The sequence below is a fragment of the Anomaloglossus baeobatrachus genome, chromosome 5 (assembly GCF_048569485.1).
Source record: "Anomaloglossus baeobatrachus isolate aAnoBae1 chromosome 5, aAnoBae1.hap1, whole genome shotgun sequence".
NCBI lineage: Eukaryota > Metazoa > Chordata > Amphibia > Anura > Aromobatidae > Anomaloglossus > Anomaloglossus baeobatrachus.
The window spans coordinates 20674669-20687559 of record NC_134357.1 but is presented as its reverse complement, the minus strand read 5'-3'; the positions used below and the strand labels follow the sequence as shown (position 1 = coordinate 20687559).

The window sequence follows — 12891 nt, the reverse complement described above, 5'->3', positions numbered from 1 at the left end:
CCTGGGTAGCTTTGGCTGTATGCTTGGGGTCATTGTCCATCTGTACTATGAAGCGCCGTCCGATCAACTTTGCGGCATTTGGCTGAATCTGGGCTGAAAGTATATCCTGGTACACTTCAGAATTCATCCGGCTACTCTTGTCTGCTGTTATGTCATCAATAAACACAAGTGACCCAGTGCCATTGAAAGCCATGCATGCCCATGCCATCACGTTGCCTCCACCATGTTTTACAGAGGATGTGGTGTGCCTTGGATCATGTGCCGTTCCCTTTCTTCTCCAAACTTTTTTCTTCCCATCATTCTGGTACAGGTTGATCTTTGTCTCATCTGTCCATAGAATACTTTTCCAGAACTGAGCTGGCTTCATGAGGTGTTTTTCAGCAAATTTAACTCTGGCCTGTCTATTTTTGGAATTGATGAATGGTTTGCATCTAGATGTGAACCCTTTGTATTTACTTTCATGGAGTCTTCTCTTTACTGTTGACTTAGAGACAGATACACCTACTTCACTGAGAGTGTTCTGGACTTCAGTTGATGTTGTGAACGGGTTCTTCTTCACCAAAGAAAGTATGCGGCGATCATCCACCACTGTTGTCATCCGTGGACGCCCAGGCCTTTTTGAGTTCCCAAGCTCACCAGTCAATTCCTTTTTTCTCAGAATGTACCCGACTGTTGATTTTGCTACTCCAAGCATGTCTGCTATCTCTCTGATGGATTTTTTCTTTTTTTTCAGCCTCAGGATGTTCTGCTTCACCTCAATTGAGAGTTCCTTAGACCGCATGTTGTCTGGTCACAGCAACAGCTTCCAAATGCAAAACCACACACCTGTAATCAACCCCAGACCTTTTAACTACTTCATTGATTACAGGTTAACGAGGGAGACGCCTTCAGAGTTAATTGCAGCCCTTAGAGTCCCTTGTCCAATTACTTTTGGTCCCTTGAAAAAGAGGAGGCTATGCATTACAGAGCTATGATTCCTAAACCCTTTCTCCGATTTGGATGTGAAAACTCTCATATTGCAGCTGGGAGTGTGCACTTTCAGCCCATATTATATATATAATTGTATTTCTGAACATGTTTTTGTAAACAGCTAAAATAACAAAACTTGTGTCACTGTCCAAATATTTCTGGCCCTGACTGTAGGAATAGATTTCTTTGTGTGTAATGACTCTATATAATATATAAGAGATCCCTCTGTGTGTAATGACTGTATATAATATATAGGAATAGATCCCTGTGTGTGTAATGACTCTATATAATATATAGGAATAGATCCCTCTGTGTGTAATGACTGTATATAATATATAGGAATAGATCCCTGTGTGTGTAATGACTCTATATAATATATAGGAATAGATCCCTCTGTGTGTAATGACTCTAATATATAGCAATAGATTTCTTTGTGTGTAATGACTCTATATAATATGTGTTTCCCTTTTTGTATTGAATTACTGAAATAAATTAACTTTTTGATGATATTCTAATTTATTGAGAAGCACTTGTAGTTCACTAGCAGTTGGAGCACTAGAATGAGTGCATATTCATGTTTACCGAAAATATCTTGGCTTTGCTAATCCAAGTAAATTTTCTTTGTACAGTGTATATGGAAATGTTTTTAAAATACTTTGTGAATTCACGTATTTAAAATAAATAGTATCAGTTATGGAATTCGAAAGTTGAACTCCCTTCAGATTATCTGTGTGAATACAATTCACGTTGTTCAAGCATATGATGGAACAATCACTTTTCAATCATTCTTAAAGCTCTAGTTTCAGGATAATCTTACAGGTAAATCAGGAAGGAGAGCCAAAATGAACAAGGAAAACGCTCGTAAATCAGGTGAAATTGTGAAGCACCAATCATCATGGTTACTGGTGGTGTAATGTCCTGTTTAAACAAGACTCACGCTGCTGAGAACAATGGCAGCTTATGTACACTGAATACTATACTTCACATCTTTTAGTGCCAATCATTTACTGCGGTCTGCATGTGTCAACATGAGAGCATTAAAGAAGACAAGTTATGTGAAGCAGAACTATCACTATGGCAAGGAACATTTATGAAGAAGAAATGTCATGAACTTCTACTACAGGATCGCACGGATATTGGTGAGCTTTTCACCGCCAACCATTCTGTCTCTAATTAATAAAGGCAGGCGGTATGGCTAGAGGTCGGAGGTTATAGTCCGGGGGCAATAGGACTGGATGAAAAATTAAAATTCTATGATTAAGAATAAATTAAATTACAGCCAATGATTAAGTTACCGGTCGTTGACTGCAGCTAGTCTGTCCATGTAAAGAGACCCTTAGGGCTCCCTTAGATGAAATCTGAGGATTTTTTCAGTCTCATGTTGATACCATTGTAAAATTCTGTCAATAAGTACACTATGTATACAAATGTATTGTGACACATGTATTCTTAATCATAGAATTCTAGTTTTTCATCCAGTCCTATTGCCCCCGGATTATAACCTCCGACCTCCAGCCATACCGCCTGCCTTTACTAATTAGAGACAGAATGGTTGGCGGTGAAAAGCTCACCAATATCAGTGCGATCCTGTAATAGAAGCCACAAATCCGTTCATGACATTTCTTCTTCATAATGTTCCTTGCCATAGTGATAGTTCTGCTTCACGTCACTTGTCTTCTTTAATGCTCTATTCTATGTCCTGTTGTGTACAAATATGTGACTCTTCAGATTTTGTGTTATACTAAGCCTGATGAAGAGACCTGCGTAGTCTCGGAAGCTTGCTATTATTACCATCTTTTCAGTTAGCCATTAAAAGGTATCAACTACTGAGGACTCTCAGTTCTTTTAAACAAACTTTTTTTACCCCAATCAACTGTGAGTGATATTATTGAGAAGTTGAAGGAACTGCAGCAATTCAGCCACGAAGTGGAGACCCTTTAATGTTTTGGTGGGGGAGCCGAGTGCTGAGGAGCAGAGGGCAAAAAAAAAGCCACCACCACTCTGATGACCCCATAACTGCTGAGATCTTCTCAGGTAACATCACCACAAACACTGGGCCTGCCGGGAGCTTCATGGCTAACCAGCTGCATCAGCCGTTCATCACTAAGCACAATGTCAAGCATCAGATGGAGCGGTGTAAAGCTGCCACCACAGGACTCTGGAGGAGATGGGTTATATGCAGTGACAGATTGCACTTCTCTACCTGTGTCTAAACACACGCCACCTCTCCAAAATATCCCCTTAAACTGCCCCTTTCCATAATATCTCCCCGTCTCACTGCCCTTGTTATACTTTGCCCACTTTAACAATCCCCCCGTGTGTGTGCCTTGGAAGTAACCCCAATCCTTCCCTCATCTAAAAATATTACACATTTTATCTTCAGCTCCTCCATGGAGCACTTACAGTGGTTGATGTCCCAGCTGCCTCTGTGGCGCTGGCAGCAGTGTGATGATGGCGGTAATGTACTGACCGCATCATGCTGCTGCACGTCTGTGCAGAGGCTGACAAATTTTCTTCTGCTCTGCTCCCGTCATACACGTTTTGAAATGTATTTACATCTGAGAGACGCAAATACATTTAAATATTGGAAGGAAGGAGCAGCAACTCCAAGACAATTCTACAGGCAGCAGCAAACCTTTTGGTGAGCCGGATATGCCCGTGGACAATGTTGTGCAGCAATGATCTACAGTTCCCCTTACCCCTGGGGAATTTCTGTTGTATCTTCTTCATAGAAGTGATGTAAACATCATACGTTTATATTTCTTTATGAATTTCTTTTCCTAGCACACAAAACTATATTGATCATGGAGGGACAGGAGACTTCATGTTCTGGTTCATTGGTGTAATGTATTTTATATGACTATCCCATATGGAATAATTATTTTAAAAAAAAAATGTTTCCTGAAAAAATCCAGAATGTTTGGTATCTATAGTATACTTCTTCCTTCAATGCAAGTAAACAGCCTGTTAAGTCTTCTTAAAGGCCATAGGTAGTGTTGAACGAGTAGTTAGCGAGTACTGTTCGCTACTCGCAAATTCGTCATGAGTAGCGGGCACAATGTAAGTCAATGGGAAATGCAAGTACCTGAAAGCCGTACTTTTTGTGCGAGTAGCGAATAATACGGCTTCGGGTTACTCGCTACTTAGCGAGTATTCCCCATTGAGTTACATTGCGCACGCTACTCGTAACGAATAAGCGAGTAGCAGACACTCGCTAACAGCATAGCGAGTACGAATAGTTAACTACTCGCTCAACACTAGCCATAGGCTCTGAGGCAATAACTTAACATCTAAAAAATAAAGGAAGGTAGGCCCAAATGCAAATATTTAATTAGGTTTGTTATAAATTGAAATGTTTATTAACAATTGGTAGCAAACTTTCAGATGCAATTATGTACAGTATATTGATGTGAACTACTTTATGCACATGGATGGTATGCAAATGTGTATTCTGGATTCTTTTCACTTTTTTGGATGAGATGTTTAATAATTGCACACATTTCACAATAAGCAATACGTTTTCTCAATTTCTCTTGATTTGGTATGATTGTAACTTTCTGTTGTTACCGTGATTCTTCAATTTTTTGTTTTAAAATCTTTTACAATTCAAATATATTACAAAAAATAATATGGCTACTGCCCTATGTGAATTTTTTGATGTTCAAGAAGAATTGATTTCCGGGTAAAACATTTCCCACATTCTGAACATGAATACGGCTTCTCCCCTGTGTGACTTCTCTGATGTGTAACAAGATGTGATTTCAGGTTAAAATTTTTCCCACATTCAGAACATGAATATGGCTTTTCTCCTGTGTGACTTCTCTCATGTGTCACAAGATATGATTTCCAAGTAAAACATTTCCCACATTCAGAACATGAAAATGGCTTCTCCCCTGTGTGACTTCTCTGATGTGAAATAAGACTTTCTTTCCGTGTAAAACATTTGCCACATTCAGAACATGAGAATGGTTTCTCCCCAGTATGACTTCTCTCATGTGTAAGAAGATGCGATTTCCATGTAAAACATTTCCCGCATACAGAACATGAAAATGGTTTCTCCCTTGTGTGACTTCTCTGATGTGCAACAAGACTTTTTTTCTGACTAAAACATTTGTCACATACAGAGCATGAAAATGGCTTCTCCACTGCCTGAGTTCGTGGATGTGATTTCTGGTTAATATATTTTACAGTTTGTAAACCTGATTTAATCTTCTCCCCTTTGTGAATTTTCTCATGTGTAATAAGACTTGAGAGGTCTGGAAAACATTTTCCACAATCTGCACATGGATATAACCTCGCACCTGCATCAGTATTCTGATAACTAAGAAGATCTGATTTTTCGTTGGAACATTTCTTAGATTCTAAATCTAAACATGAAGATAACTGCTCCTGTGTGTGACTTGTCTGATGTGTAACAAGATGCGATTTCTGGTTAATGTATTTTCCACTTTGTGAACCTAATTTAATCTTCTCCCCTTTGTGAATTTTCTCATGTGTAATAAGAGTTGGGAGGTCTGAAAAATATTTTCCACAATCTGGGCATGAATATGACATTTCACCTGTATGAGTCGTCTGATGTCTAAGAAGGTCTGATTTTTGGATAAAAGATTTCCCGCACTCAGAACATGAAAATGGCTTCTCCCCTGTGTGACTTCTGTGATGTATGTCAAAATTAGATTTTCGCGTAAAAGACTTTCCACATTCAGGACACGAATATGGTTTTTCACCCGTGTGAGTTCTCTGATGTTTAAGAAGATCTGATTTCTGGATAAAACATTTCCCACATTCTGAACATGAATAAGGCTTCTCCCCTGTGTGAATTCTCTGATGTAAAACAAGAATGGATTTCCTTGTAAAACATCTCCCACATTCTGAACATGAAAATGGTTTCACCCCTGTGTGAATTCTCTGATGCAAGATAAAATTTGATCGATCTGTAAAACATTTCCCGCATTCTGAACATGTAAATGGCAATTTCCCTCTGTGAATTCTCTTATGTCTAACCAGATTTGATTTGTGATTATAACATTTCCCACATTCTGAACATATAAACGATGTCTTTCCTTGAGATCTTTGATGTTCAACACTCCTTCTTGGCAATTCTTTTTCCTTAACAGTTTGTGATAAATGAGACGATACGAACTGTTTTATATGATCAGATGACAGATTTTTACTGTGAAGGGCTGAGGCTTTATCTGGAAAAAGGGCATGCTCTTCATATACTGTGGGTGTATTCTCTTCTTTAGAATTTGAAGATATGGCCTGTTCCTCCGAGCTCCTGGTAAAGGCATCTGTGAAGAATAAAAATATATATATTTTATTATTTTTGAATAATATAACCATACCCGCTGCAGTGTTTCAAAGGAAAAACATACAGCCAGACTCTGATTCATTCTGCCCATGGTTTGAGCAGCATGAATTGAGTGACAGGTTCCCTTTAACTGCCGTTTTATGAGATCATAAAAAAATAGCTCTCAAATCAGAGGGTATAACTCCAGCATACGCCAGTGTTTACATTGCTCAACATAACTCTCCAGAAGGCTTAAGAATAAATTAGTATCAGAAATAGAGCAAGATAGGGAAGCCCGATCAACCGTATTTTACATGAGATCCTGCCACCAGCTATGGAGAGAACCACATCAATTCCTGCTGCCATGCCCCAGTAGGGACAGAAATAAAAACACTGGTGGAGGAAGGTGGCGAGGAGCTTAAATCGAAACTGAACTTTTAACAAATGTTATATAACTCAACAGTACAGGCAAATGACACATTATATATATATATATATATATATTTACACATGTGGAATGAAATACTTAACAAAAAAGTGTGAAACAACTGAAAGAAGGGAATTTTGTTTACTTACCGTAAATTCCTTTTCTTCTAGCTCCAATTGGGAGACCCAGACAATTGGGTGTATAGCTCATGCCTCCGGAGGCCACACAAAGTATTACACTAAAAGTGTAAAGCCCCTCCCCTTCTGCCTATACACCCCCCGTGCATCACGGGTTCCTCAGTTTTAGTGCAAAAGCAAGAAGGAGGAAAGCAAATAAATTGGTTTAAAGTAACTTCAATCCGAAGAATCTCGGAGAACTGAAACCATTCAACATGAACAACATGTGTACACGAAAAAACAACAGGGCGGGTGCTGGGTCTCCCAATTGGAGCTAGAAGAAAAGGAATTTACGGTAAGTAAACAAAATTCCCTTCTTCTTTGTCGCTCCACTGGGAGACCCAGACAATTGGGACGTCCAAAAGCAGTCCCTGGGTGGGTAAAATAATACCTCATAATAGAGTTGTAAAAACGGCCCGTTCCTACAGGTGGGCAACCGCCGCCTGAAGGACTCGTCTACCTAGGCTGGCATCCGCCGAAGCATAGGCATGCACCTGATAGTGTTTGATGAAAGTGTGCAGGCTCGACCAGGTAGCCGCCTGGCACACCTGCTGAGCCGTCGCCTGGTGCCGTAAAGCCCAGGACGCACCGACGGCTCTGGTAGAATGGGCCTTTAGCCCTGAGGGAACCGGAAGCCCAGAAGAACGGTAGGCTTCAAGAATTGGTTCCTTGATCCACCGAGCCAGGGTGGATTTGGAAGCCTGTAACCCCTTACGCTGACCAGCGACAAGGACAAAGAGTGCATCCGAGCGGCGCAGAGGCGCCGTACGGGAAATGTAGATTCTGAGTGCTCTCACCAGATCTAACAAATGCAAATCCCTTTCACATTGATGAACTGGATGAGGACAAAAAGAAGGCAAGGAGATATCCTGATTGAGATGAAAGGTGGATACCACCTTAGGAAGGAATTCCGGAACCGGGCGCAGCACCACCTTGTCCTGGTGAAACACCAGGAAAGGGGCTTTGCATGACAGCGCTGCTAGCTCAGACACTCTCCGAAGTGAGGTGACTGCTACTAGGAAGACCACTTTCTGCGAAAGGCGAGAAAGAGAAATATCTTTCAAAAGGTTCAAAGGGTGCCTTCTGAAGGGCCAGCAGAACCCTGTTCAGATCCCAGGGTTCTAACGGCCGCCTGTAAGGAGGAACAATGTGACAAACCCCTTGCAGGAACGTGCGTACCTGAGAAAGCCTGGCAAGACGCTTCTGAAAGAACACAGAGAGCGCTGAGACTTGTCCCTTAAGGGAGCCGAGCGACAAACCTTTTTCCAATCCTGATTGAAGAAAGGAAAGAAACGTGGGCAATGCAAATGGCCAGGGAGAAAATCCCTGATCAGAGCACCAAGAAAGGAATATCTTCCACGTCCTGTGGTAGATCTTGGCAGACGTTGGTTTCCTGGCCTGTCTCATAGTGGCAATGACCTCTTGAGACAACCCTGAAGACGCTAGGATCCAGGACTCAATGGCCACACAGTCAGGTTGAGGGCCGCAGAATTCAGATGGAAAAACGGCCCTTGAGACAGCAAGTCTGGACGGTCTGGCAGTGCCCACGGTTGGCCCACCGTGAGATGCCACAGATCCGGGTACCACGACCTCCTCGGCCAGTCTGGAGCGACGAGAATGGCGTGGCGGCAGTCTGACCTGATCTTGCGTATCACTCTGGGCAACAGTGCCAGAGGTGGGAACACATAAGGGAGTTGAAACTGCGACCAATCTTGAACTAAGGCGTCTGCCGCCAGAGCTCTGTGATCGTGAGATCGTGCCATGAATGCCGTGACCTTGTTGTTGTGCCGGGACGCCATTAGGTCGACGTCCGGCATCCCCCAGCGGCAACAGATCTCCTGAAACACGTCCGGGTGAAGAGACCATTCCCCTGCGTCCATGCCCTGGCGACTGAGAAAATCTGCTTCCCAGTTTTCTACGCCCGGGATGTGAACTGCGGATATGGTGGAGGCCGTGGCTTCCACCCACATCAGAATCCGCTGAACTTCCTGGAAAGCCTGACGACTGCGTGTGCCGCCTTGGTGGTTGATGTAAGCCACCGCTGTGGAGTTGTCCGACTGAATTCGGATCTGCTTGCCTTCCAGCCACTGCTGGAACGCTTTTAGGGCAAGATACACTGCCCTGATCTCCAGAACATTGATCTGAAGGGAGGACTCCTGCTGAGTCCACGTACCCTGAGCCCTGTGGTGGAGAAAGACTGCTCCCCACCCTGACAGACTAGCGTCCGTCGTGACCACCGCCCAGGATGGGGGTAGGAAGGATTTCCCCTTCGACAATGAAGTGGGAAGAAGCCACCACCGAAGGGAAGCTTTGGCTGCTTGGGAGAGGGAGACGTTCCTGTCGAGGGACGTCGACGTCCTGTCCCATTTGCGGAGAATGTCCCATTGAAGTGGGCGCAGATGAAACTGCGCAAAAGGAACTGCCTCCATTGCTGCTACCATCTTCCCTAGAAAGTGCATGAGGCGTCTCAGGGGGTGTGACTGACCTAGAAGGAGAGATTGCACCCCTGTCTGCAGTGAACGCTGTTTGTTCAGCGCAAGCTTCACTATCGCTGAGAGAGTATGAAACTCCATGCCAAGATATGTCAGTGATTGGGCCGGAGTCAGATTTGACTTTGGAAAATTGATGATCCAACCGAAACTCTGGAGAGTCTCTAGAGTAGCATTGTGGCTGTGTTGGCATGCCTCTTGAGAGGGTGCCTTGACTAGGAGATCGTCTAAGTAAGGAATCACCGAGTGTCCCTGAGAGTGAAGGACCGCCACTACTGTAGCCATGACCTTGGTGAAAACCCGTGGGGCTGTCGCCAGGCCGAACGGCAGTGCCACGTCTGCTATGGCGAAACGCAGGAAGCGCTGATGCTCTGGAGCAATCGGTACGTGAAGATACGCATCTTTGATATCGACCGATGCAAGGAAGTCTCCCTGGGACATTGAGACGATGACGGAGCGAAGGGATTCCATCCGGAACCGCCTGGTCTTTACGTGTTTGTTGAGCAGTTTTAGGTCCAGGACAGGACGGAAGGACCCGTCTTTCTTTGGAACCACAAACAGGTTTGAGTAAAAACCGTGACCCTGTTGCTGAAGAGGAACCGGGATCACCACTCCTTCCGCCTTTAGAGTGTCCACCGCCTGCAGAAGAGCATCGGCTCGCTCGGGAGGCGGAGATGTTCTGAAGAATCGAGTCGGAGGACGAGAGCTGAACTCTATCCTGTAACCGTGAGACAGAATGTCTCTCACCCAACGTTCTTTTACCTGTGGCAGCCAGGTGTCGCAAAAGCGGGAGAGCCTGCCACCGACCGAGGATGCGGTGAGAGGAGACTGAAAGTCATGAGGAGGCCGCCTTGGTAGCGGCACCTCCAGCGGTCTTTTTAGGACGTGACTTAGACCGCCATGAATCGGAGTTTGTCTGATCCTTCTGAGGCCTTTTGGACGAGGAGAATTGGGACCTGCCCGCGCCCCGAAAGGACCGAAACCTCGACTGTCCCCTCCTCTGTTGGGGTATGTTTGGTTTGGCCTGGGGTAAGGATGTATCCTTTTCCCTTGGATTGCTTGATTATTTCATCCAATCGCTCACCAAACAAACGGTCACCAGAAAATGGCAAACTGGTTAAGCACTTTTTGGAAGCCGAATCTGCCTTCCATTCCCGTAGCCACAATGCCCTGCGTATTGCCACCGAATTGTCGGCTGCAACCGCCGTACGGCTCGCAGAGTCCAGGATGGTATTAATAGCGTAGGACGCAAATGCCGTCGTCTGAGTGGTTATGGACGCCACTTGCGGCGCAGACGTACGTGTGATTGCGTCAATCTGCGCTTGACCCGCTGAGATAGCTTGGAGTGCCCATACTGCTGCAAATGCTGGGGCAAAAGATGCGCCGATGGCTTCAAAGATGGATTTCAACCAGAGCTCCATCTGCCTGTCAGTAGCATCCTTGAGTGAAGCCCCATCTTCCACTGCGACTATGGATCTAGCCGCCAGTCTGGAGATTGGAGGATCCACCTTGGGACACTGAGTCCAGCCCTTGACCACGTCAGGGGGAAATGGATAACGTGTATCCTTAAGGCGCTTGGAAAAACGCTTATCAGGACAAGCTCGGTGTTTCTGGACTGCGTCTCTGAAGTCAGAGTGGTCCAGAAACATACTCGTGGTACGCTTGGGAAACCTAAAACGGAATTTCTCCTGCTGAGAAACTGACTCCTCCACTGGAGGACCTGAGGGAGAAATATCCAACATTTGATTGATGGACGCGATAAGATCATTCACTATGGCGTCCCCATCAGGTGTATCTAGGTTGAGAGCGGCCTCAGGATCAGAATCCTGATCAGCTACCTACGCTTCATCATACAGAGAGTCCTGCTGAGACCGTGAACAATGTGATGATGTCGAGGGAGTTTCCCAGCGAGCTCGCTTAGGTGGTCTGGGACTGCGGTCCGTGTCAGAGACCTCACCCTGGGACCTATGAGACACCCCGGGAGGACTTTGTTGCTCCAACTGAGGTGGACCATGGTGCAGTGATTCCACAGTGCCCATGGTCTGAGATACCGGTCTGGACTGCAAAGCTTCTAATATCTTAGCCATAGTCTCAGAAAGTCTATCAGTAAAAACTGCAAACTCTGTCCCCGTCACATGGACAGTGTTAGCTGGTGGTTCCCCCTGGGCCCCCCTTCGCAGAGGCTCCGGCTGAGCAAGTGCCACAGGGGCCGAGCATTGCACACAATGAGGGTCAGTGGAACCTGCCGGTAGTATAGCCGTACATGCAGCGCAGGCAGAATAGTAAGTCTGTGCTTTGGCACCATTGCTTCTTGTGGACGACATGCTATTGTGTCCTCTGAGCAATCGCGGAGGGTATATAGGCAAAAATCAATCGTGCACCATACAGTGTAAAGTATAGCATATAAGGATATAATCTATATGTACACTACTGCACTAGTGGGGCCAGCACCATAGGTGCTGCTTACCGACCGCTCAAGCGGTTGTGTGGTCACCAGAAACGCTGCCTGGGTCTCCCAGAGCTTGTCTCCCCTCTCCAGCGTCGGAAGAGCTGACAGGAATGGCTGCCGGCATCCTGAGGAGAGGAGGAGGCCGTGGGCGTGCCCGAAAAAGTGCGGGAGTCTGGTGCCCCACTGTGCACAGTGAGGGGGGTGGAGTATGCAAAGCACGCTCCAGCCCTCAGTGCTGACGTTCTGCACAACATCTCTCCCTTCCCCTGACTGACAGGCCTGGGGGCGGGTAAAGACCGAGACTAGGCCGGAAAAGCCGGGGACTCAAGTATAAGCGCGGCCGGCGTATAAGCTCGGTCTGCTTGGAAGTCCCCGGCGTACAAACAATCCCAGGCGCGCTGCCGTGTTGCAATGGCAGCGCGCGGTCAGGCGGTAGTCTCTAGTAAACCAAGCACACCAGCACGCTGTAGTGTGTGATGACACAAACGCGGTCAGCGCCGCGGTCCCCGGTGCACTAACACACCCAGCAATGCTGGAGTGATTCTGTGCGCGGTCCCCACGGGGACACAGAGTACCTCAAAGCAGCAGTGTCCCTGACGATACTCGGCTCCTTGTCCAGCAGATACCCCAGGTGCTGTGGATGGAGCACGGTCTCAGTGTCTGGAGACCGAATTAGGATCCCACTTCCCCAGAGCCCATCAAGGGATGGGGAAGGAAAACAGCATGTGGGCTCCAGCCTCCGTACCCGCAATGGGTACCTCAACCTTAACAACACCGCCGACAAGAGTGGGGTGAGAAGGGAGCATGCTGGGGGCCCTGTAATGGGCCCTCTTTTCTTCCATCCGACATAGTCAGCAGCTGCTGCTGACCAAGATGTGGAGCTAATGCGTGGATGTCTGACCTCCTTCGCACAAAGCATGTAAACTGAGGAACCCGTGATGCACGGGGGGTGTATAGGCAGAAGGGGAGGGGCTTTACACTTTTAGTGTAATACTTTGTGTGGCCTCCGGAGGCATGAGCTATACACCCAATTGTCTGGGTCTCCCAATGGAGCGACAAAGAAATGTCATATTCTAGGTTCTTCAAAGTAG

General features: G+C 45.8%; 1 protein-coding gene across 1 annotated transcript in view; it reads right to left on the bottom strand.

Annotated features, from left to right (window-relative positions):
* Window positions 1-4285: 4285 nt before the first annotated feature.
* The window catches only part of LOC142310665 (uncharacterized), a 47839-nt gene continuing 39233 nt past the window's right edge, over window positions 4286-12891 (bottom strand). Inside the window, exon 7 of the mRNA XM_075348248.1 lies at window positions 4286-6260. Coding sequence (XP_075204363.1) covers window positions 4603-6260 — 1658 coding nt within the window. The 3' untranslated portion in view covers window positions 4286-4602. The remainder of the gene's footprint in view (window positions 6261-12891) is intronic.